The sequence below is a fragment of the Rhipicephalus microplus genome, chromosome 7, assembly GCF_043290135.1.
Source record: "Rhipicephalus microplus isolate Deutch F79 chromosome 7, USDA_Rmic, whole genome shotgun sequence".
Lineage (NCBI taxonomy): Eukaryota > Metazoa > Arthropoda > Arachnida > Ixodida > Ixodidae > Rhipicephalus > Rhipicephalus microplus.
In genome coordinates this window covers 130,728,544-130,755,329 of record NC_134706.1, presented here as the reverse complement: position 1 = coordinate 130,755,329, position 26,786 = coordinate 130,728,544, and the positions used below count along the sequence as shown (strand labels likewise).

At 43.5% G+C, this 26,786-nt stretch overlaps 1 protein-coding gene across 1 annotated transcript; it reads right to left on the bottom strand.

Annotated features, from left to right (window-relative positions):
• Nucleotides 1-26,786, bottom strand: LOC142767630 (uncharacterized). Its single transcript, XM_075869727.1, has 5 exons — nucleotides 26,540-26,786; nucleotides 25,711-25,919; nucleotides 12,847-12,986; nucleotides 8,295-8,455; nucleotides 1-471 (listed from the first exon to the last, which is right to left on the bottom strand). Exons 1-5 carry the CDS (start codon nucleotides 26,583-26,585, stop codon nucleotides 332-334), a joined length of 696 nt encoding a protein of 231 aa, XP_075725842.1. The 5' UTR covers nucleotides 26,586-26,786; the 3' UTR covers nucleotides 1-331.

The following is a 26,786-nucleotide window of genomic DNA, read 5'->3' as shown; positions in this document are numbered from 1 at the left end:
TTTTGGCATGAGTGAGTACTTTTATTCTCCTTCGTCTCATAGTTGTTACTCATAGTTGTTACTCACCAAGTGAAAACAAACGCCCAACGTGATCGTACTCAACACGGTTTGGTGTGGTTGCTTGCACCCTTGATAAAATATAATTCACGCTGACTCGAGTTTCCTACGTTTGAGTGCATGATTACTTAAAGCTACATATTACGCCAGGTTCCTGTAAACAGCCGCAGCAGCGGCAACGGAATAGAGTGCACCCCTGCTGCCTTTTTCTGACAAATATGAGAAAGGCATCATGTTTGTTTCACGGCGCTTGACTTTGTTGTAAATTCTTGGTTCAGGGTTTGGGCATAGGTTTTCGTGCCACGGCCCTCTGCAGTGCAGCACGGAACTCGGTGTTCAGGAAGGTTTCCGTAGATGCCCGCACAGCACTACGTCCGGACTCCATGAGCTGGCGGAGTTCCTCCTCGTTCACCGCTGCAATGAGCAACAATACAGACACACAAGTTGTACCACTCGGCATTGTGGCTTTGTGTCCATGGTGTTCTGCAGTTGGATTTGGTCTAATAGAGGTGAACATGTGCTTGAGCGAGACAAGTAAATTATCTACAATGTAAGCGCTTAAAATTACTGGCGTTACCCTTTTGACTGTGTGGAGTTGGGAGGAAAAAGAAGAGAAAAAAATTGGCATATTTCACGTACAGTGGGAGTCGATGACATGCGAAGCACAAATGAGAAATTTTGATATGTCACTTTAAAATCAGCACAACGTTACAAGGTGGAGGTAAATGATGCCGTACATGACTTCCGTGTCATGATTATTATGTTTGGATGCATCGTTTACCTTCGTCATCTATTCACGTCACGTGATACCAAACTTAGTTTGTGTGGAGCTAGCAAAACGGCCGCGAGCACGCTATGAGCATGGTATGTTGTCATGTTCCTACATGACACGCGTAACAGTATTATCATGTTTGCACCAGTCATATAGTTTGTCATTCATTGACGTCACGTAACACCAAATTTGGTATATGCGGAGCTTGCAAAGCGGCCGCGAGTGCATCAAGAAGGGCCCAATATACTCCAATGTAGCGTTGACGCGCGCGCACGCTGGGCACAGCGACGCTACGTTAGCAAAGCGCCAGCAATCTATAGTCTGACGCCAGGCGCAACCAGCGTCCGTCCGTCCGCACGGCCCGACGGCAACGGGCGCGAAATGCGACACGCTGCATTTTGCACCGATGCGTTACCCAGCTAGAACGTGCTCTATAGGGTGGCTGCAAGCTCTCTACACATTGTGTACACTCTGTAGAAATGGGGCGGAATGGGAAGAGTTCTAGTTGGAAGTCGCTTCCAAATCATTTGTTAGGTATGGGAAAGGCGGTGTGAGGAAGGAGTAGAGGTGACATGCAAGATGTGCTTGCTGCGTGAGTTCAGAGAACGTGTTTGATCGCTCTCACGAGATAGCCCGACTGGGGTAGCCGTTGATAGTAAGCCCTTGGGATATGTTATCGGTAGCCTTGGGATCAGCAGCCTTTTGAAGAAGAAGGCCGAGTAGTTTGAACCCGGCACAGCGGGGGCGGCATAGTCACCCGGAAAGTGGTGAGAAGTAGAAATAAATATTCAATAATTTATCACTGAAATAATTGCAAAAATTGAAATATAAATCTTGTGCACTCTCAGGATGCGTGTCATAAGCTCGGAAATAAGAAACATAGGTTACAGGCGAAAAACACCATGTGAGATCAAAGCTGCTGTCAGCCTCCAAATAGAAAATGGCGAGGACAGAGAGAAAGAGAGAGAGGGAGGTCCGTCATCATACCGGAAAGAATACGATACTCCCATGTGGGCCGCAGGTCACAGACAACTGGTGAAGATCATTTGCTACAATGGCCACAGAGATCTGTCTGCTGTTTAAGGGGTGACTTAATGAAGCAGTCCGTTAACTTTCTTGCGTTGCTGGTGACAATGCAACTCTGCCGAGGTGGTCGAAATTTCCGGAGCCCTCCACTATGGCGTCTCTTATAAACATATGGTGGTTTGGCACGTTAAACCCCACATATAAAGAAATCAAACACTGCCGAGGTCATTTGTCTATTAGCAAATCTGGAAGGTGCGAAAAGGAGAAATCATATATTCTAAAAAAAGCGTCTGACAAGTCGGGCAACTCGGTCAGAGTAATAAATTGCTGACACACTGTCAACTTCATACACTTAAACAACCCAAATCAACACACGCATTGCCTTGCGTACTTTAGTTGATATGGCTTCCGGGCACGATTGTACCTCATGAAGTCATATAAGTGGGAACGTAACTATGGGAACGGAATGCGAGGGAGTTTTAGCAGATTCATGATGGTATCAAAACGCAGACCGCATGAAGACAGTAATGTTGACTGCACCTACAGTGCCAACAGAATAAAAAACATCAAAGACGAATTGAATACATACTTTTTTTTTCACCATCTTCAGTTCGGGTTATATATAGGCATGCTTTCGGCTCCAACGCGCTGATCACAGCCAACACAATTTTTTAAAGGCCAGGTTAATCACATCATGACGTGGTTATCTCGAGTGAATGCTTGTGTACTAATCGTTTTACTGAAAAAAAATTGATGTCGCATTATAATCCGCGAGTGCTCTACATATTTGGAAACCTGAGGACGTTAGCTTTTGTCTGGTCGGAATGACGTCCTTCTCACGTCACATTTAACGTGCTTAATTTAAGAGAAAGCTGTGAGGAAACAGAGAAGTACAGTTCAAAAATAATAGGAACACTGCTATTTCGGCGAAAAAACTCATGGTAAATGTGAACAAAAAAAAAACAGGCTCGAAAGGGTGACCTTTATTTTTCGCAGCTCATCTGCCTAGCGTTGTAGATTTGGACCACTACGGCGTCTTTTATAATCATATAGTGGTTGGTTTTGGGACGTTAAACCTTTCATATCAAACTTACCTTGCTCCTAGTTGAACGAAGGGGCACCAGATGTCGCCAGAAGCGCTGTTTTAGCTGTGTCGTTTCGCTATACCTCTGTAATACGGTGTATCGCCAAGTCCAGTGCGTTCTGGCTGAAGCCCACCATTTAAAAATAATGCTGCCATCAGTAGCGGCAGAGAAAAACTTGCTATATGAAAGAACATCGAAAAGAAGCTTCCAATCTCCATCTGAAGTAGGAAGGTTTATGTCTCGGTGATAGGGCACGTAGCGGAGAAACAGTTATTTTAGGTCTCGGCTTCATCTCCATGCTAAAGGCCCTGACACGCGGCCCCTAATGACGAAAATGCAGCCCAGTGGACGAGCTAAATTTTGCTTCTTCACTTCGCGTAGGAAGTCACCAGTACTTGAAAACCGTTGCTCTTCTCAAAATGACATCCGCGTCATCTTTATAACCGGCTCGGCACTAATGAATGTTTACGTTTGTCTCTGCGCGATCGTTTTTTTAACGATGTCACGGTAAGATAAAGTGTCCAGGGGAACCACGAAAATATATGTTTTGACTTAGTAGCGCACGTGGTGGTTGGAACTCCGCCAAACTGCACCCGCAAGTCGCATCGGTACCCCAATGCAGCCGCAACTGAAGACAGGACTGCGAGTAGCCGTCTCCTGTGTAACGCCCATAAAAATCTCCCATTTCGTTGCTCAAGTGAATGATGAAAGAAAGCAAAACTTCACCGACAAAGTACCCTATTCATGCAAGTCCCATGATGAGTTTCCCATGCCCCAGCGAGCTTTGGCACGAAAGAAAGAAATACTTCGAATAAGCATGACCCCTTCAGACGTCACCATTGAAGGTGACGTCTGAAGGGGTCATGCGTTATGTTGAGGTGTCATTTAAAGGCGATATTGTTTGAGGCAAATGGTGTCCTAATACTTTATTTAGGCAAACATTTTGGGCTAGTTCATTCATAACTTTTGGGGGTAATGAATCAACGGCGTTGCTAAATATATTCTGAGTTAAGTTTCAATGAAATATCGAATATTATCAAGTTATTCGCGCTGTGTTATTGCGTAAATATAATCACATGTCAGGCTAAAAACTCGGTGCATATTTTTTGGCGGTTATGTTCATCTTCACCAATGAAAAATTGTGCCAGTGGCTTGCCGGAAGCAGCTCGTCGACTTGTCTACTATGGCAGATGGATGAATGGAAGAATTTATGGCGGCTGCCTTCGTCTATTTCACAATATTTAACAGTAGGCCTAACCTGTAGAATCAAGTTAATTGAATGCGCATTTATTATTCATTCAAACGTATTTGCGTTTTCTTTGCCCCTAGATGACACGAATAGCAAAAACATGTGGAGTGCATTATGACGTTCAATGTGTTTCGAAGAATTAACTTCGCCGTGAAGGAGAGAGAACCCGGCGCCATTATTGAGCGTTGTTCGCGTTACTTTCTAATCCCCTTGGCATAATTCTATTCTCGATGGACGCTTCATTACTGCCACGCAGTTATGCAAATGCCACTGTCCGTGTGGCCTTTGCCGTTGCGAAGTCTCGCAGGGTACCTGCGGCAATTACAGCTACGATGTGTCCATTAGGCCATGATTTACTATTTTGCGAAATAAACTACCTATTAGGAATATCTAAGGAAATGCGCATCCCTATGCCTCTTTCATTTACTGCGGAAATTCTCAACAGAATCCTCGAACGACCACGCCGACTGAACGAACTTGGCATTTTGCTGATTAGCGTAATTGAGCCAGCCAGTGAAAGTTAGGGACCAAAAAAGCTGGACTAGACCGACAAAGCGTACTTCTCTGTGTAGTGCCGTTTTTTTTTTTGGTCCTTAACTATGAAGCGCAGATTTTACCTATAGGCACGCAGCAAAGAATTTAGGAAGAACTTCCTTTGAGCTGAGACCATGATCAAATAATCTGCTTTGAGTTCAGATCATAGTCGTGTGCACGAGGGGGACGCGCGGAGGGTGTGGCAACACCATTATCATCTTACGGAGGCGCCATGTCTACCCAAACTTTTATTCAGTCGGATCTTTTCCCTAATTGTTTAAAGTGCAAGTTTATAACCAGCGCGTATTACCCACCATTACCCACCATTTTGAGGAAGGTAACCCACCTCACCGTTTTGAGGAAGGTGTATATTACCCACCATTTTGAGGAAGGATTCTCCTGCGAGTTCACGAACCACTTTTATGTTTGTGCTTCAGCATGATGAGTGTGCCATTAAAAATTTTGTTACACCCCCATGACCAACAATGAGCTGGAAGTTCCTGCCACAGAACCGCTCAATGGAGCTCAGCTGGGGAGACCACGTGTTCGTCGTCCGAAGGAGACGCTTGTGGAGAACGAGTCGCTCGTTTGTGTCATTGTGTGAGATCACAATGACATCACAAGTACAAAAAAGTGACGTCATCATGATGTGATAGAACGACGTCACTGCCATGACGTAATTTCGAGACGTCATCATGATGTGATAGAACGACGTCACTGCCATGACGTAATTTCGAGACCTCATCACACGATATCGTCACTCGGTGAACTAGGGGCCGATCACGGTGTTAGCGAAGCAGGACGGGAGAGACCGGAGCCACACGAAGGCTGCCTATAACAAGGAGGTCCCATGTACGTGAAAACGAATTGCGACAATTGCAGTATGCGCATACGTGTCATCATTGCCATTCGTGAATTCCCACCAATACAACCTCTCGACGGAGGGAGAGTTCAGAGCACAATTTTTATTGCGCTACTAATATTTTGTCATATTTTATGCGTTCAGCTGTGCATAAATAAGAAAGCGGTGTCGCAAATGTTCGACGTGACTCGCAAAAGTCCTGTTATGGTTAGAGACTCTAACTTTAATGCACTTTAGGATCGGACTGAAGGCGCCCCGCCAAGTGGCTAAGGTACTCAGTTGCTGACCCGCAGCTCGCGGGATTGAATCCCGGCTGCGGCGGCTGCATTTTCGATGGAGGCGGAAAAGCTGTTGGCCCGTGTGCTTATGTTTGGGATGAAAATTAAAGAACCCCAGGTCATTGAAATTTGTGGAGCCCTCCATTACGGCGTCCCTTATAATCATATGCTGGTTTTAGGACGTTAATCTCCGCGTATCTATCTATCTATCTATCTATCTATCTATCTATCTATCTATCTATCTATCTATCTATCTATCTATCTATCTATCTATCTATCTATCTATCTATCTATCTATCTATCTATCTATCTATCTATCTATCTATCTATCTATCTATCTATCTATCTATCTACTGTCTATCTATCTATCTATCTATCTATCTATCTATCTATCTATCTACTGTCTATCTATCTATCTATCTATCTATCTATCTATCTATCTATCTATCTATCTATCTATCTATCTATCTATCTATCTATCTATCTATCTATCTACTGTCTATCTATCTATCTATCTATCTATCTATCTATCTATCTATCTATCTATCTATCTATCTATCTATCTATCTACTGTCTATCTATCTATCTATCTATCTATCTATCTATCTATCTATCTATCTATCTATCTATCTATCTATCTATCTATCTATCTATCTATCTATCTATCTATCTATCTACTGTCTATCTATCTATCTATCTATCTATCTATCTATCTATCTATCTATCTATCTATCTATCTATCTATCTATCTATCTATCTATCTATCTATCGATGGTGTGGAAATACTTAACGCGATATGCCTTTTACAAGAAATATCAATATGGTGTGAAATAATAGTTATAAATGTTCATTTCTTTGTTAAGTGGATGCCTAAAAAGACTTTAAGACAAAAGCTGCTCCTTTGTTTCTCAATCGATTGTATGTACCTTTTCACCCACCCTTTCGCGCACATTGGTTGTTCATGAATTATTTGTCCTGATTTCTTATGCAAGGAGTCGAGCTGACTTACTTTGATAATGCGCCTGTCTCGAGCCGATAAAGAAAACAGCAAGGTCTTAGAAAAACTCCTCGTCATCAGCATATACAGACATTGTATTGCCTTTTTACTTTATTGATGATCAGTTGTTTAACAAAAGCGTGACGAATAGGCAGTGCACTGAGTATCAAAATGGTTCAAACTTTGAGTAACACAAAGGGGTGTTGTCATGGGAGGAACGGAAAAAAATATAATATCTGGGGTTTTCCGTGCGAAAAGCACTATATGGTTATAAGGTACACCATGCTTACTGGAGGGCCCGAGAAGTTTCATAATGTGGCCTTGTTTAATCCGTGCTCAGATAACCCAGTACAGGGACCTCTTGCGCTTCACCTACACTGAAATTCAAACGTTGTTGCCGGGACCGAACCCATGGCCTTCGGGCCAACAGACGAGCACCGTAAGCACTTGACGACCGCGAGGGACAGACCTGTAGAGTATATATTAACAAGACAGCGTGAAATAGCTCGTCTCGCAGGAATGCCGGCATGGGCGTGGTTGTCTGTGAGCGAATAATCACCTTTGCGTGACTGAGAAATGGGGAGATGCAAATAAAAAAAAAGATGTTAAAAAAAGCTGGTTCTGAGTGAACATCGAAACCGGGTTGTTTGCGTGGCTAGCAGGTGTTCTACCACATAGTCACGGCTATGCTAGTGAATGCAGTCAAAATAACTTTCTTTGCTTGGAAATGCATTCAAAGTAACTTCCATGCTTTACAAATACATGCGTCCTACATGCTTCACAATACAACTTAAACTATTGCCATTATAGTGCGTGCTTCAATCGCACATTGTCATCAGGTGTCACTACATGGGTGATGATGAAGATGATGATTCCGGGAAGATAGGACTACCCGCCACGGGGTATCAGCCCGAGGCGTGCAACAGTAGACTTTGTGAAAAACTTAATAAGAATAAACAAAAATAGTAAAAAAGAATAGAAAGAGGGAAAAAAGAGGTCAAATATATGTGAAAAAGATGATCTAAACAAGGATAAAAATATTTGTTATATATGTTTGATGTCTTTCAATGCAATGCTACTTAAAGTTAAATATATTAACTAATTATTTGATGTAATCAAGGTGACAGGATAGATGAAACTTCTTGTTTTAAAAGTACTGATCTGATATTTTTAAGATGGCATTATCTGTGATTCCTTTAAAATGATAAATGTAGCCTCGTAAATGACCCAGTCGCAGTGCCCTAGTGCCAAAGATCCCAGGGAGAGCAAGGATTATCATAATGACTTTATAGTTTAAATCCAGTCACCCACTACCAAAGGCACACACACTACTGAACCCTTAAGGCCATGTAGTGGGTGCATTCCCTTCATTATATCCGTGTGCCAGTCCAACAATTTCATGACAAAACATGAACAGAGAGCTTGCATACATACCAAGTGGTCTGCCGGGGCTGACAGCGGTCAGATTTACGCCGCCTGACGTGAACTGGAAGGTGAGCAAATTGGGCCTTTCCCCAGGGAAACCCATCACTTCGACTAACGCCACGGTGAACTTGAGAAGCAGTTGCAAGTCCACGAACTGAGCCTGGAAAGCGCTGCGCATACAGGGAAGCACGGTTACCGGTCGTATTGCAAAGACGCTTTGATGTGCCGTGAGAAATATTTTAAAATGACTTATGCAAAAAAATGACTTATGCAAAAAAGGGGTGTTTATCACGTGTTTCAGCGTGTCATCGCTTTCACAGTAGGAGCGAGAAGCTGCCATGAAGGCTAATTGCTACAAAATTATGCTTCCACTAAAGTTGGTGTTGCTGAACAGTATACAGTGTGTTTCTAGTTATATGTATCAAAATGCTCAATTATCAAAAAAGGAACTATTTACCTTCATACATTACTGTTAATGCAACAGCCGACATTTTGAGATGGCTAAAGGACGAAAATTGTGATATTTAATAAAGCCATTCAAATAATTAGCTTTTGAATTAGTAGACAGGGCGGTGGCAGCTATAGTCAAATAGTCATATTGTGACTTTAAGGAGTTGGATTTTGCAAGTATGTCCCCCTTACCCCCTTCTCCCCTCCATCTTTCTCTCTACCGCTAGTTTTTAAACTGGCCTGTGTCTTACTCCAGCAGTGTACGGTGGCATACCAGGTTTTGTAAACTGGTAATGTTCGCTTTTTCTCTATCTCCTGTTCATTCTTTTCTCCCACGAAGATGTCGCTACTAATTTGAGCAGAACGATGAAGTTGTTGCTGTTATGTGGAGTTTAACGTCGCGAAACCACCATATGATTATGAGGAACGCCGTAGTAGAGGGCTCTAGAAATTTTGACCACCTGGGGTTTTTTAACGTGCCCCCAAGAACGATGAAGTCTGAACAATTATGTTGGCGAAATGAAAATTAAGGCGCCCAAAAAAGCAACTCTTAAAATTTTGTCCTAACTATGAAACTACAGCTTTAATCACCCCACCACGTATATCTAGAGATAGTCTGAAGACAAATGTCCACAGTCCTAAAAAAATCGGAAAATTACATCATTTACATGCTCCTTACCAACTGCTTTAACTGTAGCGGCAGGCGTCTTCATATATGAGGTAGGGCCATAATTTCGGTCCGTAATTAGGAAAGTTGACTTCATAAACATGCTAACTAATGTAGTCCGGCAAGCATGCCAAATGGGGCCCCGCCACGGTGGTCTAGTGGCTAAGGTACTCGGCTGCTGACCCGCAGGGCGCGGGTTCGAATCCCGGCTGCGGCGGCTGCATTTCTGATGGAGGCGGAAATGTTGTAGGCCCGTGTGCTCAGATTTGGGTGCACGTTAAAGAACCCCAGGTGGTCTAAATTTCCGGAGCCCTCCACTACGGCGTCTCTCATAATCGTATAGTGGTTTTGGGACGTTAAGCCCCACATATCAATCAATCAATCATGCCAAATGGGAGAATTATGTCAAGTGTGAAAATGGTATCACTGCATTAAGATACTAAAAAATTGGTCTCTAGTACAGCGCATAGGCCAACATTGCAGCGTAATGAAATTCAACCGAATTCAGCTGTAAAAGCAGAACCAAGGCACCAACCAGAGCAACAATTTGGTGACCAAAATGACGTCACTGTATGCAATGATCGTGCAGGCGCAGTTCTCCCATGTTGTTTAACGAAGGATAGCCGTTGGTACACTTGAAAAGGAGACAAAACTCAAGCTAAATGTATAGTCAAAGTAGTCACGAAATTTACTTTCAACGCCAAATTTGAGGCCAAGTTAAAAAAAAATTGTCTTTATGTATAGAGCTATTCATACTTTAAGAGGAAATATTTATGATTTTATATGAAAAGTGCAGTGTAATGAGCCTAATACTTTTCTTTTTTGCTTGGTCTCCTTGCTTGGACAAACTGTGTGCGCCTGCACTCTGTTTGTCTACAAAAGCTAGTAATTTGAAAGAAAAACAATTTTGGGTGAGCAACTCAGCAGGAACATAAAACGTCGAAGGAAGGAAGGAAAGTTGTTTGTTCCCACCGCATGCGAAGCAGTTTTTTTCTTGAAGCCGTTTTCCGCAATTGGTACTTAAGGTACAATATTATCAGACCAGCTTTAAGTAGCGATATCTTATCGAAGATGAACAGTTTGTACTTAAGGTATAGTATTATCAGAGCAGCTTTAAGTAGCGATATCTGATCGAAGATAAACAGTTTAGCTTCGTTTTCTAGCGTATATCTCTTAGACGTACTGTGTTTTAGCATGTATAGAATCTGGCGGGAGCACTGTACTAAGTAGCCATGCGCTTCCTTACTTGCGCGCGTCCCTCGGTCTGAGAAGACGAAGGAAGGCTGCTTGGGTGCTTCTATATGTGCATGGGTCTGCTGGGCGGGGGGGAGGGGCAAAGATGTGAGCGCACGTAGGCCAACATGAAAGAAAAATTCCTGCGAATAATGTTTATTGTTTAGACTTGCCGGTATTTGTATTGTCAAATAGCGAGAGAAATGGCCAGTAAAAGCGCGAAAATATAAACTCAATTTCGCTTGAAAGTATACCATGGCACGAACCTCAAATCTTTTTTTTTAGACAGAGTCAAAAAGCTGCCGATTTCGTGCAAATTCGCCACCAACAGAAATTCTACCTTAACGTATGAACATGAGTGCTATATATAATTGTAAGCGCAACCCGAACACCCAATCAGTGAAGTTGATTGATGGTTGATATAATGAAGCCCACTCATTCTGAACGTCCCAGAAGTATATGATGGTAGCGCTGTGGCGCGTTTCGGTTGCGCCGATAAATTTGGCTGAAATTCATTGCTTCGTAAATATAACAGGAGGCCGCCTTTCCGGCATCTCAATGCTGGAATGGTTTCTTCGCATCAATCTTCCATTCTCCAGTTTGACACAGGCACTTGACTCCACTAATGAAAATTTAAATATTTAAGATTTTTATTTGGGGTACCAAGAGCCGTCTGAAGATGCCTGTGGTTACAGGAGAAGCGATTCTGATGACATCGAACATATACCATATTTTCTGTGTTTTGAAAATTTGAGACAGATTTTTTAGAGGCCCAATATATATTCTTGCTGAGATTTACGCCCCTTTATAAAGATATGAGCAGCATGGTGAACTGTTGCTTCACTTTAATATACTTAATTTTGTCAACAATTGAGGGGTGTCATAAACACTTCGACATTTGTATGTACTTATAACAGCGCATCACGCGGTGGGATGCTGGCCTTTTGGAGCATCCATTTAATGAAGGACACCGCCTTGATTTCAGTAACGTTAACATTGTTGTTATAGGTAATTTTGTACTCACCACTTAATGCTCTTGTATGGCGTAATTGTGAATGACATGGTACTGCTGCCTTTCTAAATATGTGAAAACTGAATGTATAACTCTGCGTGCAGTGAATCTCCGTGTTTTATTGTCTGAGACTGCATCGTTTATTCAAAATGACGCTTACAAAATTCACAAAGCCTTGAAGCCCTCTGTATTTTACCAGAAAAAAAAAGGAATGGTTGGTATGGTTGCCTAGCGTAAGGTCACTATGCAATTAATCTACCCGCGCTTTTTCAGTCCGTGAAGATGGATGAACAGCGAAGATGTGTTGCACAGAATATATTTATTTAATAAGTATTTACACAGATTTTATCCTGATTTGTTATTTACTTTTTAATTTACCTATCTGTAACTTTTTTGCACTCTTTATTTTTTGCGGTTCAGTGTATAGTGTTCAGTAGTATAGAGAGCCAAGAAACAATGATCCATCGTTGTCTGTTAGTTCCAAATAGCATTCTGTCAAACACATACAAAAAAGAAAGCCTTGAATTTTTTATTTTCTTCACTGGTGACTATTGCGGTGTGAAATTTATGCGACCGATTTTCGCGAAGTGTTTTCTCTTGACAACGTAATTGTTGACTTGTTAACACTTCGCGAAGCTATATTATGCCATGTCTGTCGATTCACTCAGTTTGCCGTGCCCGTTTGAGCTCGGTCTGGGTGGCCAGCATCACTTTGTTTTATTATAAAGGCAAATACCCTGCATGATGATCACAAAGCCCTCTTGAATGGGTAACTGTTCGCAGAGTTGTGAATGGTCTGGTTGTATGAACACCAGAACGGCATTCACAGGAGCTAGTTCGTTCGAAGATAACAGTGGTTTGAGCAGTGGATCTTAAAACGAGAGTTCAAAGGAAGATAGAGAAGGGTCGCTACGTCCTTGTCTCCTTTACTTTCGTTCTTCATCTTAAGTTAGGCTGCTCAAACTAGTTTTGGCCTAGTTATTTACAGCTTCTGAGTAGAACACCTTAGAATTTCTGTTGGTCTGCGTTATTCGATAGAGAAGTCATGCGAAGCGTACACAAGTGTAATGCTTTGCATAGACCAGCGGCGAGTAAGCGTTCTGTGTATCTAAGAACCAGGAGAGAGCGGGCGTTTAAATCCCTGTGATGTCTCGAGATATCGTAACTGCGTCGCATGACAACGACTCAAGACAGCTCACCTGTGTATGCGCACGTGTCCGGCGCACTGCACGGACGCATCCTCGAAGCGCACGTATGAGCCCGTGGTCAAGTTGCCGCGGAGGTATCCCGGTGGGCTCGCATCACCGTACCGCTTGACGCCACCCGACAGCCCTGTTACCTGTGATGCACTCGCACTTCTGAAGAAGAACATTCGCACGAACGCGTGTGTCTTTTGTCCATACTACAATAAAGTTTAAAGCCTTATATAGCGGTTGGTTGGACATATTGACTATTTCTGTAATATAGTTATTTTAACTTCTTTATTAACGTGTTTACTGTTGTACCATTTTTATTGCCCTCACTGTTTGAGCCTTGTGCTTTTTGTATTTTATATAAAAATAAATAAATGAACGAAAACAAATAAATAAATAAATAAATAAATAAAAAAGAATAAATAAATAAAGCATACCGGATAGCAAAGGCGTAGTCGGTGTACGAAAGTAACAGCTACGAGAACATCGGCAACTTCGTCGTGTAGCACGTTGTTCAAATCCGTATTCATTAAAGATGTCTTAGCGCTCCATGGATAGCAAATATCATAAAAAGACAGACAGCGTTTTAAAGGTAAATTGAGATTATCCAGTCCATGCATATGCAAGCCGCCTATCAGGCACAGTGCAGGGTATACCAACAGGAAAGAAAAACATAACACGCACATCTAGTTCAATAACTGCATACATGATATTGTCGAGAAGGCAATGTCTTGCGGAAAGCTTTTTTTTTCTTTTTCAGCTACAGCTGGAGTTCTTTCTTTGCCAGATGCTCTTGTTAGAGGCACTATTTAATAACTTTTCTCCAGGAGGGAGCCCCGAGGAAGAATGAGAGTCAGAGGAGAAAAAGCTGCATCCGGTCGGTCACTGTGCGCCCCGCGCCCCAAACCAGGCACTACGCCGTGCGCCCGATCAAGGCTGCAGAAATTAGGTTCCGTTTCCTCTTCTTACCACTACCACCACCACCCCAAACGAGCGAGTCGCCACTTCGGTCCTCCGGGGCAATCGGGGATCAAAATTTGAGCACTTGTTTGCGTGTCAAGGCTGTTTTAGAGAATGTGACCTTTTCAAAAAGCTGATACAGTTTTGTTGCGAGGTAAAATTCACGTGACCATGAAAACTCGTGTTGGGATTGGTTATCCTCGGCTTGCCTGATTGGTCTGTATAAGCCGTTTTCCAATTGGTGCAAAACAGTGGTCTTCCGCGCGGTTTGCGCACCCGTGGATGCTGGAAGACGCTATTTAAGCAGCGACTAGGGCCCTTTTTGGAGGGGGGACTCGCTCGCTGGATTCCGTGCCGACCGGTTGTGCCCTCGCGATATCCGACGTCAGCATAGCTCTGGCCGACTGGGCTCGCCCTACGTCATCTCCTGACGCCGATTTCTGACGATAGCGTAGCTCTGACCGACTGGGCTTGCTCTACGACATCTCCTGACGCCGACAAGAGCTCTCGCAAGTGGTGCCCCGTCCTCGGACTCCTGTGACCGTGTTTTCATCTTTCTTATCTCTCCTATCCCCTCGATATGTCGTCACTCTCTGGCTTACCTCATCTCTCTCTCTCTCTCTACACCTCTATTTCTATCCTTTTAATCCCTCCTCAACCCCATCCCTTGTGAGGTACTGTTGAGGTGTCGCTTCCTGAACCAGACAGTTACGGGGCTCACTTTTCTTTTCTTTTCTTTTTTATAACATAACCTCTTCCCCCCCCCCTTTTGGAGAGAGCGGACTCGGGGTCAACAGTGCATCTCACCACTGGAGACCAGCCATGCAAGCGGAGGGGTATGCCATCATTTTCGTGTTTTGTAGTTGCGACTTAATGCATTGTGTAAATTTAAGTTGTACTAGATAAATAACCCCCAATGAGTGCTGCCCGAAAACATCGTGTCGACTTGTGATCTCTCGCCTGTGCGGAATTGCTTCTACACCTTTTTGTCTCGACGGTCTTCAGATGTCTCTAGCATAAAAACAACACTGAAGTTTCGCTAAAATATATACAGAAATTTTGGGACGAGTTTAAAGAGCGAAACATATTGAATGATAACATCTGGCGTTTTACGTCCCAAAACCACTACACGATTATGAGAGACTCCGTGGAGAAGGGCTCCGGAAATGTCGACCACTTGGTGTTCTTTACCGTGCATTCACATCGCCCAGTACACGGGTCTCTACCGTAGCGCCTCCATCGACAAGCGACCGGCGCGGCCGAGATCAAAACCATCACTTTGTGTTCAGCCGCCGAGCCTCCTACCCACTAATCCTGCGCGTGGGTTACCGAGATATTTTCAAAACTATATTTTTGTTAATTTAGTAATTCTAGGTCTGTATGAAAGTACATAATCATAGTTGCGTATTTCGTCTTTAAACCGCAACGTTATGACTGCGGCACGACGTCAAACTACAAAGCGGCTTTTCCCCCCGCTTTAATCGCATTCTTATCAGCTCAATCGGGGCATGCTTCCGTATACAGGATGTATCGCAGCGGTGCAGGAGTGCTACCTTGTTTGATCACGTGACCATAACCGAGTTTTTTTCAGCCAGTTTTTCCCGCCATAGGGCAGGTGAAGCGGCCGTGAGCGTACGCGCCAGTAGCAAGGCCTTAGCAAGGCTTATAGAAGCCAACAAGACAGCGCCCATGTAGACAGGACGGTCCGCTTCGATCCGAGCTCGCGCTTGCTGCCGATCCATTGTCTTCACAGCCATAAATAAAAGGAGAAATCAGCTGTCGCTTCAGTCATCTCACGCTGGGGACAAAGCATCCGGTATGTTTTGTATTCATTGCTCAGATTAGTGGTGTTTGTTTAGCCATACCTACTAAGCCTTATCTTCGACGATTTGAGAATGAATCTTGAAAACGTGGCAAAATACCGACGAGTACATTGCTTCCGAAGCTTCAGGACGTAAATATAAGACGAATAAACGCGTGCGTACTGTTGGCCGCACAGTGCAGGAATACATAGAAGTAAAATAGAAGTATAGCAGCATCTGCAAGTGACCCCATGTTGACTTTTCCAGCGCTTCCCCCTGCTTGCTTTTTTTTTCTTTATTCAAGAATTACCCCGCATGCCCCCTGGGCATTACAGCAGGGGGAATGTACAATAGAGATACAAATATATCTTCATTTACACAACAGACTTGTACTTCAGAGAGCTTGTTCCATTCGGCTACACACTTCGGAAAAAAAAAAGGAATTCGCAAACATGCACGTTCTGGGCCGGTATATCAACGGATTTTGTGTTTGTGATTATTACGCACAGAAACATAAAAAAGTGTATTTAAATAATTATCTTTGTTTATGCCGACCTTGTTTATATATGTCTGAAACAAAAAACAGTTTTAGCCTTAACTTTTGTCTTCGGGAAGACAACAATTACCAATTCAATTCTTTTTTCACCATTGTGAAACTGTCCATTATACGGTACCTGCCCAGTACGTAACTGGCTGATCTGTTTTGAATACCATCTATTTGAGAAATGAGACTGGCTTCCGATAGATCCCATAGTTGGCAGGCGTGCTCTAATAAGGCTCTAACACATGTAGCAAATGCACTCCGCTTTAATTCAAATTCGTGACATCTTAGGTTTCTTTGAACAAAGTTCAGCGCCCGTTCAGCCTTACCAACTCTCTCGCTGATGTGCTCATTCTATGAGCAGTCAGCAGAAAACATGACGCCTAGCCACTTAGAGACAATAACTGTGGTAAGAACCTCCTTATTTATTAAATAGTTATTTATCAGTGGTTTTTCCTTTCTAGTAAAACACATATGGATGCGTTTTTTTCGCGTTTAAACACATGTTCTATTGTTTACACCAATCATATAATCTGTTCAAATTTCCCTATAACGCTGTCGCATCTTCGTCGTAAGATATACTTTGGTACACAACGCAGTCGTCTGCGAACAGTCGCTAGGAGGACGTGATACCCAAATTTATATCATTTATGTATATAAAAAATCATATAGGTCCCAATACAGAGCCCTGAGGGAATCCTGAGGTGACGTTCACGTAACTCGAATTTTTGCCATTAAAAACAACACACTGCCGGCGCTCCGATAAGAAATTTTCAATCCATTTGACAACATCTCTATGGATACCTATTTGCCGTAGTTTGTAAGTAAAAAGCGAATGCGTAACCTCTCATGTACAGACGATGTTGTATATGAGACCCCCGTGTTGCGATGATGCTATCTATAATTTGTATAAAACAGACTGGCGACGGAGAATCGTCCATACGTTTGCCGATTAACAGTTTACGAGACGCTATAGGCAAAACGAGCCCTAAAATATATTTACGTTATGGTAGAGATGAAGCAATCTTCACCACAGGAGTAGGTACAGATAGCCATGAGTCGGTCTTAACCCTTTCCTAGCTATGTCTTTTATCGCAGTGAATGTGGTGTTTTCGGCACTGTAGCAAGGTATATAGTTTGCCGGCAGAGGTAAAATGTCATTTCATGATTTGGGTACCATGTTTAAGTGGAAGACCAAAAATGCAGCTTTAGTAGTGTTGTACGTTTATTGTTTGGGCCTTCCAGAGTATGGCATAAATTTAACACCAAATTACGTATGTGTAGTAAAATTCGTCCATTCTCACACAGTGAAGTATTTGCTTGACCAGTAAATTCTTTCCAACTTTTATGAGTGCCCATAAAGTATGAATTTTTCTGCCCTCAGTGACGAGTATTGCAGCCTCGCCTTAGTTGGGTATTTCGAGGCCCAATATCGGTAATGGAATGCGTCATATTCCGCTGGCTGGGAGTTCTTAGAGCACAGCAGAAAAAGTGCTACTCGAGACGTCAACTTCCTTGAATACGTGCAATCGTTACCCATAATGAGTGGTGCGGGAAAAAAAGTAACTATATCTTGGTGCTTTGTGCTAGTGCATATGCCCGCAAATGATAAAGTTGCATACCACCGCTCGTGTTACAGCTAATCTATTGCCGGCAAAATGGAATCAAGTAAGCCGTCAGCTGCTAAGTGCATTGTCAAGTTCTTAAGCCTATAATGGGGTGTTGCAAATTATTCACTCGTGCCATTATGCATTCGCTTCAGACAACCACCATCTTCTGTTTTTTCCCAGTCTACTGTAATGATTCCGCATCCGCTCTCTCACACCCATGCAGGAAGAAAATAAAGGAGAGAGAATGATGTCATGGTGACAGCTTTTGCAAGCCGATCCAGTTTGAAGCCAGCAGTATTGGCCCAATACGTTAATATATTAATAAACATCGCGAGAGCAACGAGACTTTTCGAGACATCACAGTGTAGCCCCTGGTAGGTGTTAATTGGAACGCGCCTGTTTGGGTAGAGAGGCCGGCTGACGCAGGAGGTTCAAAAGAAAACGGAACGCCACCGAGAATATTGACAGCTACTGCACGCTCTGACGTTTTAGGCCGACACGGTGGGCTCCACTTGGCTTCACTCGTGTGACGTTATGCACCCTCCTTTCTTTTTCCTTCCTCCATCGCCGCATTCATAAAAAGCTCGATTCAGCCTACGTGGTTTTGTGTTGCCTTCAAGATTTGGCTACCTTTCATCAATCGATGACGTTATGAGATGACGCCTTCAGCTGACATCAATTATCAGTAGAGGCATACAAAAGCCTTGGTGATTTCACCGATTTTAAATATCTGGGACGTCACGTTCACCTCGTTATATTGATCAATAGGTGACGTGATCACGTGATGGTGACCTACAACAGCATACCTGCTAACGCTTCGCGTCACGGTCACTTTTCACGTTAGATGCGATATCGAAGGCTTTCGTCTTGATAAAGCATCGCAATGTCAAGCTTTGTTACACAGAAACCCCATTGGAATACACCTATATGTACTCACAAACAAACAAACAACCAAACAATACATGTAACTAAAATCCACCCGATTGATGACTGTAAATAGAGGTCACATGTGTACAGAAAACAATACCACATTGTGACGACTGAAAATACCGCTAAGAAACGAGGACACAAGAAGAGAACACACAGCACAGGCGCTAACTTCCAACAACATAATGTTTATTACCACCGCACGCTCGCCTATATCACAAAAAAATATCACATGACATGAAAGATGCGCACAAAAATTAATTTCTTAGAAAATACAATTCTTTATCACTAAGCGTAAGAGAGGGAGTGCTGACGCACTTAGACCCCAGTGAAGCGATAGCCTCAGCCTCAATAATCTCTCTAGTAAGCTTATCAAACATTCTCTTGATAACTGTGCATGCATTGAATATCGGCGCGCAGCCGCAGTATTTACAATGTATGGCCAACCAACTCCCCTGGCCGTTTTTCACATTATTACAATGTTCTCTTAATCGATCATTAAGGCAACGGCCCGTCTGTCCAATGTACTCTTTACCACAAGAAAGCGGGATACGATAAACAACGCATATGATGCAGGGAACATAAACAGTTCGATGCTTCTTACTACACCCTTTGGGTTTTTCGTCACGGTTATGAAGGCCACAAAGGCTGACCAACTTCTTGGGAGCCGAAAAGACAACCCTAACTTCAGAGCGCTTAGCTAATTTCTTTAGGTTGTGCGATATCTTGTGAAAGTATGGTATGACGACTAGGTGCTTCGGTTTCGCGCGGCATCACGACTCGCTGTACATTCTGGGTTGCGAAGCGTACGAAGCAAGCCTTCTGCAACTGAAGTTTGGACGTGCATAGGATAACCTGCTTTCAACAAACGGTCTGACTAATTATAAAAAACTATTGGCGATTTCAACTATTGGCGATTTTTTTTTTTTGTTGAAAGCAGGTTATCCTATGCACGTCCAAACTTCAGTTGCAGAAGGCTTGCTTCGTACGCTTCGCAACCCAGGATGTACAGCGAGTCGTGATGCCGCGAAACCGAAGCACCTAGTCGTCATACCATACTTTCACAAGATATCGCACAACCTAAAGAAATTAGCTAAGCGCTCTGAAGTTAGGGTTGTCTTTTCGGCTCCCAAGAAGTTGGTCAGCCTTTGTGGCCTTCATAACCGTGACGAAAAACCCAAAGGGTGTAGTAAGAAGCATCGAACTGTTTATGTTCCCTGCATCATATGCGTTGTTTATCGTATCCCGCTTTCTTGTGGTAAGGAGTACATTGGACAGACGGGCCGTTGCCTTAATGATCGATTAAGAGAACATTGTAATAATGTGAAAAACGGCCAGGGGAGTTGGTTGGCCATACATTGTAAATACTGCGGCTGCGCGCCGATATTCAATGCATGCACAGTTATCAAGAGAATGTTTGATAAGCTTACTAGAGAGATTATTGAGGCTGAGGCTATCGCTTCACTGGGGTCTAAGTGCGTCAGCACTCCCTCTCTTACGCTTAGTGATAAAGAATTGTATTTTCTAAGAAATTAATTTTTGTGCGCATCTTTCATGTCATGTGATATTTTTTTTGTCATATAGGCGAGCGTGCGGTGGTAATAAACATTATGTTGGAAGTTAGCGCCTGTGCTGTGTGTCCTCTTCTTGTGTCCTCGTTTCTTAGCGGTATTTTCAGTCGTCACAATGCACCAACAAGCCCAAATTTCGACAGTGTTGAATGCCACATTCCTATCGCAAACGTTTTATATACAAGCAAAAAGCAATAGTCGTTATTTGTAATTATTAATTGATCTGCGGGGCCTAACATCTCAAAACCTTCATATGATTATAAAAGACGCCGTAGTGAAGGGCTCCAAAAATTTTGATCACCTGGGGTTCTTTGACATGCACCCAAATCTGAGCATATGGGCCTACAGCATTTCCGTCTCCATCGAAAATGCAGCCGCTGCGGCTGGGATTCGATCCCGCAACCTGCTGTTCTATAGCCGAGAACCTTGGCCACTGGACCACCACAGTGGGGCGCTATCTCTAATTATCTACGCCAATGTGCAGTCCCTTTCACCAAGCATTCCTTCGTAGTGAAACACCTTGCATTCGCGAAGTAGTTCACAAGCGCATCATGAAGACGAGCAGAGAATCAGCAACAGTGCTCGAGCGTGAGCTGAAACCGCTTGCATACCGGGTGAACCCACCAGCCCAGCGCACTCTCTCGTTTCCCTAAATAAACGCCCCGTAGAAATATATAGGCATGGGAGGTAAGGAGTCGAGTGAAAGCCGACGTTGTGAGAGTACAGAGAACCGGAGCAACGCAGTCCGCGGGGCGGCAAACTACGTGGCCGGCTCGGCGCTGCGAGACGAGTTCTTCTCAAACAAATTGTTTCAAGATTACATTTCGGCTCTAACCTAAACGATAACTACTCTCAAAGCAACACAAGCGAACGTTGCGAAGGAAGTGGCCAGGTTTAGCCGAACCGAACATTGAAACCGTTCTATGTGGCTCTAAAACTACCATTACTGGGCAAGAACATGATAGGCATCTCTCGAAATCTCACCAAACTACCGCGAAAAGCGGGCAACTGCAGAAATAATCTGGATACCACGTCATTTGAAAAACACTGGGAACGAGGCTGTTAACGATTTCATATGAGAATATGGCAGGCCAGAGACACACAACGCACTAAAGAAGGTCTCATTAGTTTGGAGGAAATGACCCATCACTTTAAAATAACTACACAGACGCTACCACCCACTCGCATAAGCCGTACCAAGCCTGAGGAGTTCAGAGGCGCCCCACTACAAAAAAAAAAAAAAGACTCTCAGGAATGCAGTCAGAATTAACTGCATCTGATTGCTCAAGTTTTGGACAGATAGTCACAATGAAATACATGTGTTGCAATTATAGTATACATGGCAGATGCACCGCCAAGTGGTGTGAGAGTTGGACGGGGTGTAAGATTAACCTTCCCCACCTGATCAAATTTAGACACCCACGAATATGCATAACGTTTGGTTGAGCCCACTACCCCCTCCAACAAGGAACATTCCTGACTACGCGGCTCCAGAAGATTCAGAATGCTGAGACATGTAGGTTCGTATCAGTGGGAGACCCTGTTGCCCATCTCTGCTCCAGATCTACAAATGCGGGTCACAGCAAGAGCCGCAGAGATAGCCATCATCAATGACTGAGGGTACCGATGTTAAAGCTTTATAATTAACTTCATAATAACACCAATTTTCATGTTGACACAAATTTGTTAAAGCATATGAGTTGGTCCAAAAATATCGCACTTGGCAGCAACTGTGGTCTGAAGTTCAGAAAACGAGTTCTAAAGAAGGCGAGCACCAGACACTTATTCAATGGATATTTTCTTTTTTCAGCTAAAAAAAAAAAAACGTAACGTTTTTGCACTTGGTAATGTCTTATGGGTAAAACTGTAACACGGGAGTGGGCATACTTAAAATAGCTGTCACCAGAGAATGCTATACCATCTAATTGATGTGTCACTCTAATTACAGCACGATGGTATGAAATCTATGTGAAAAATTCTTGACGTAAGTTATTTCGCCTCGCTGAGAGACTTCCGCAAGGCCAGAATCATTAGACAGATTTATAGTGGCGCATTCGCAGCAGCCGTGCGGACGCAGCCTCCAATTGCGAATGATGGCGGGATACGTCCGTACGGCTGCTGCATACGCGGAACTTAATCTGTCTAATAATGAACACCAGTAACTTCGCTTTACATACTAGTTGCCCTTAAAGTACGCTCCACGCTCACAAATCCTTATCCAGCGCTTCAGCGAAACAACGAAATAACAACGAGCATCGTGAAAAGCGACGGTTAAAGCCCTTGCTGTAACTTTTCCTCTACGTTCCTGGATGTTTTTTTTTATTCAGGTCCTCATGTTTCGTAATTAACAGGACCACTGTTAATCATAGAAGCAAGTATATCGCATTTTCTGTGCGTTTCATTCAATAATGTGATAGACAGTATGCAATGCGAACTGAAACAGTCTGTGAATGCTAGAGAAAGAAACAATGATTTATTACTTCTAGGGATTGTGCAACTTGATGTGCCGGAGCACTTAAGGTCATGTGGTGGTTCTCCCATCGTTAACGAAACCACCGTCATTTTTAAACCGATGGACGAACTGGCAAGATAAACTGCTGATGGCTGCAACATAATTAATTAGGCACGAGACTTGCATCAGTGAATGCTCAGTCGCTTTTCATTGAGAAGAAATTTGGTTACGTGCGCCAGTACTAGCTACGCATACTTCAATAAAATATCAGTCGAGATTGAGCGCTGCGATCGTTTCCATCTTATTCTTATATGCTTGTCTAGTGTTACGCAGTAATACAGCTCAAGATCATTTCGTCTCTACCTGTTCAGCGCGCATTCGAATAATCGCCTTTGCCCGCCCCTTCCACCCCCCTCCCCCAGACACACAGACGCACGCCCGTACGTACACGCGTTCACGCACCTTTCATCAGCGAACCCGCTCTACGTGACACGGCCAAACATGTGCACGCGCCTCGTGGCATGCCAACTGCAGCCTCCCTTCGTGTGTGCGTCATCCAGATGCAAATAGCCGTATAAGTCCGCAGCATCTTTTGCTCAAAGGCTGATGCCCACAAGCTTGCACGAACCACCGGGTGCGCACTCCGGAGTGACGTCATGAGCCGGAAGGCTTGCCACCACGCCTTTGGAGAACGTTGGCGAGAATATGAGCGGGACTATTTCTTCAGTCGCGGATGCGATCGGTTGAAGCGTTTCGGTTTCTGAGCATGCCCTCTGCGGAATATTTCAAGTCAGGCTAATTAGGCTATCTCTAAATATGCAAAAATACGAAATAGCGGCATTCTGGTGTTAAAAAATGCATCGTAAGATAGCCACATCGGAAGGCTATGGCCTTTGAAGCATCTTAAGCGAATGAAGAAAGAACTGTGGAAGTTTTTATTTATTCAATAAAGAGATAGCGTTTAGGTGCTCGTTTTGTAGAAATGCAGGTTGCGCATCAGGGTTGTTGGATGTGAACGAAAAGTAAGTGTTGTCCGCGATAGCTTGTCGTAGGGTCGCCCCTCTACTTGAGTGACCGGGAGCAGGGGGCGGGGAAGCACTTTGGCTCCGCCCTCCCCCTTCCAAGCGTACGTCTACCCTAGCGGCTATGGTGCTAGACTGCTGGCTCGCTGATTGCCGGATGAAATTCTGGTCGCGACGGACGTATTTTCAATGGAGGCGGAAGTGCTTCAAGACCATGTCGCTAATTTTACTGCACGTCAAAGAACACCATGCAGTGGAAATTTCCGCAGCTTTCCTCTAAGTCATCTCTCATAATCAAACAGTGGTTACGGGACACTAAATCCAAAAATTATTATTATTATTATTATTATTATTATTATGTTGAAACGTGCCATTCTTACATGCGCAAACGTTTGTTTCCTTGCGGTATGCCATTGAGGCATTCCGAGAGAGCCTGAGGCACTCTAGTAATTGAGAATGCGACAAGCAAGAGGCCCGATTTACACTTTCGCGTTCGGTCATGAAAGCGAAGGTCATGTGTATTCCAAGTTATATCTGCATTGATTTTTTTCAGTAATAAAATTACCCTATTTATTCATTTATATTTGTCGCGATAACTGACCGTTCCATCACCCCCTTAATGGAGCACACGTTGGCCTCATACAACGAAGGTGGCGGGAGTTTCACACTTTAAAGGTGAGGGAGTGGTTTTTTCATCGCCTCCGCTATTCTTCTCACAGGCGCTATCTTCTCAAAGCCACCAATTTCTCAAGAACACGTGTACGAAGTCCGCACTAAACGTTGAGCCGATCAAAAATTCGTCTTTTTCGGCTACACGTCATGGTCGCCGCCTGCGCAGTCGCACAAAATTAGGTGGAATCCGCTCATCGCGCACGATAACCTTGAGAGACGAGAAAAAAAAGGATGGCGGCTGCATGTCGAAGCAGTGCAGGAGACTTGTCATATCTGGTATTGTAAATGAACAAGTTGAGAGTATGTACCCTTTAGACATCCCAGAGTGCATACTGTTCCATGCTTCGCGAAGTGCGCCAGAAAGACAAGAAATGGCAGGAGCGTATATTGCGCTCATTGTGCGTATTGAATGCGAAGCATTTCTTAGCGAACTTTGGCCACTTTGACCACTTTGGCCACTTCTATCTATCTATCTATCTATCTATCTATCTATCTATCTATCTATCTATCTATCTATCTATCTATCTATCTATCTATCTATCTATCTATCTATCTATCTATCTATCTATCTATCTATCTATCTATCTATCTATCTATCTATCTATCTATCTATCTATCTATCTATCTATCTATCTATCTATCTATCTATCTATCTATCTATCTATCTATCTATCTATCTATCTATCTATCTATCTATCTATCTATCTATCTATCTATCTATCTATCTATCTATCTATCTATCTATCTATCTATCTATCTATCTATCTATCTATCTATCTATCTATCTATCTATCTATCTATCTAGCCGCTTATGTTTGGGTGCCCTTGTGGTCACCCCCTTCACTTGGCGTGAACCAAATTTAGCATGGGAGGGTACGATGGCTTGGCGAATATGAAGCGCTGGTCAAGGCATGAATAATGTCACAATCCCACCGCGTACATCGTCGAACACTTCCCGTCAGACACTGGAACATACTGACGGGCGGGTATGTGCCACTGGTAAGCATATCAGCATATTAGCTTCTGGTGTTGCTAAAACCCATTTCCAGCTGACATCGTTGTGCAAGTGAAAAACTGGTTCTATAAACATCTGCAACTCTTCAACATATGCCTCTGCGTGCAACATTTGTACATATACTTAGTGTGATTTCATGACGCCATGACGCGTCGCTCAAAAAAAAAAAAAAAACGCGACACGGTCAACTTCTCTCCGCGTGCTTCGCATAAAGTTGATTCCCAGGTATGTGGGATCTGCCGAATTTTTTTTAGAGGAAGGTGAGGGGCCCCCTTTAGGCATGAACAATAGTCTATACCTTGATGCGCGTGAAGTTGGCCACGTGATTTTGCAATCGTCCAAAGGTGAAAGCGAACGCAGGAAGCGGTCGTGTGTCCAGGCCTGCCGTCTCTTCCTTCAGCGCTACGGCCATCAGCTCGTCGAAGTACAGGTTGGCGCGCTTCACAGGATCGTCGTAAGCACTCAATCCAGTCACTGGATCCGCACCGGCTTGAGACATCGGCAGTCCTGCGTTTGAATGCGGTTGTCACCATAACCGAGGCTATGCGCACTGTGATGTCGTGTGTGGCATCACAGCATGCATATATCCCTGCCGCGGTAGTGGAATTTAGATGGAGTACGGGTGATAGAGGTCCACGTGCTGTGCGACTTTAGTGCATGGTAATGAACACGAGGTTATCACGATTTCTGGAGTGCTCCACTACGCCGTGTCTCATAATCATCATCTGGTTTTGGGACATAGAACCCCACATAATAATAATAATAATAATAATAATAATAATAATAATAATAATAATAATAATAATAATAATAAAAACTGTGTCTATAGCCACTGTGATGGTGTGATTGCGTGTAGCTGTTTGATGGGTTGCTAACACGGATCATCTCAAATGACGATTCTTAATAGTGTAACCTGAGAATTTCAACGCAGATGCGGTTTGTAGTCAGAGAGCCATCCATAATTTGCTTTTACTTCACTTTTTAGTATTAACCTTGTCTACCTCATGCACACAAGCACATTGACGCGTTGCGGGTGTTGCGCCTACTGTGCCACTTAAAAATAACGCCATACTGCATAAAAATTTATGACAAAATACACCGTGAGTGGCAAAAAATAATTGACTCACCCGAAAAGCAGATTTGTAGGAGAAGCTGAAGCTCTAGAAGCACCATGATTTGTTGACCATGCTAGAGTTTCGCCTCAGTAGATAAACATAAGTGTGGTAACAGACTCGATTCAAATGCAGCTTTTGGTCAAACGGCTACCACGAATGGACAACATTTAGAGAAGCTATCAATGAGCAGGGCAGTAACGAAGTATTGCCGCCTTGTCGCAATAATGAAGCGTGCATCTGCATTGCGACACCCGAAGGA

What these genes read in the sequence shown, in the direction of transcription:
- LOC142767630 (XM_075869727.1), bottom strand. Translation starts at nt 26,585, where the DNA reads ATGGTGCTTCTAGAGCTTCAGCTTCTCCTACAAATCTGCTTTTCGG. An exon ending in GGACACGTGCGCATACACAG is followed by an intron (nt 8,456 to 12,846) that starts GTGAGCTGTCTT and finishes CTGTATGCGCAG; the next exon opens with CGCTTTCCAGGCTCAGTTCG. An exon ending in CAGCCCCGGCAGACCACTTG is followed by an intron (nt 472 to 8,294) that starts GTATGTATGCAA and finishes TGCTCATTGCAG; the next exon opens with CGGTGAACGAGGAGGAACTC.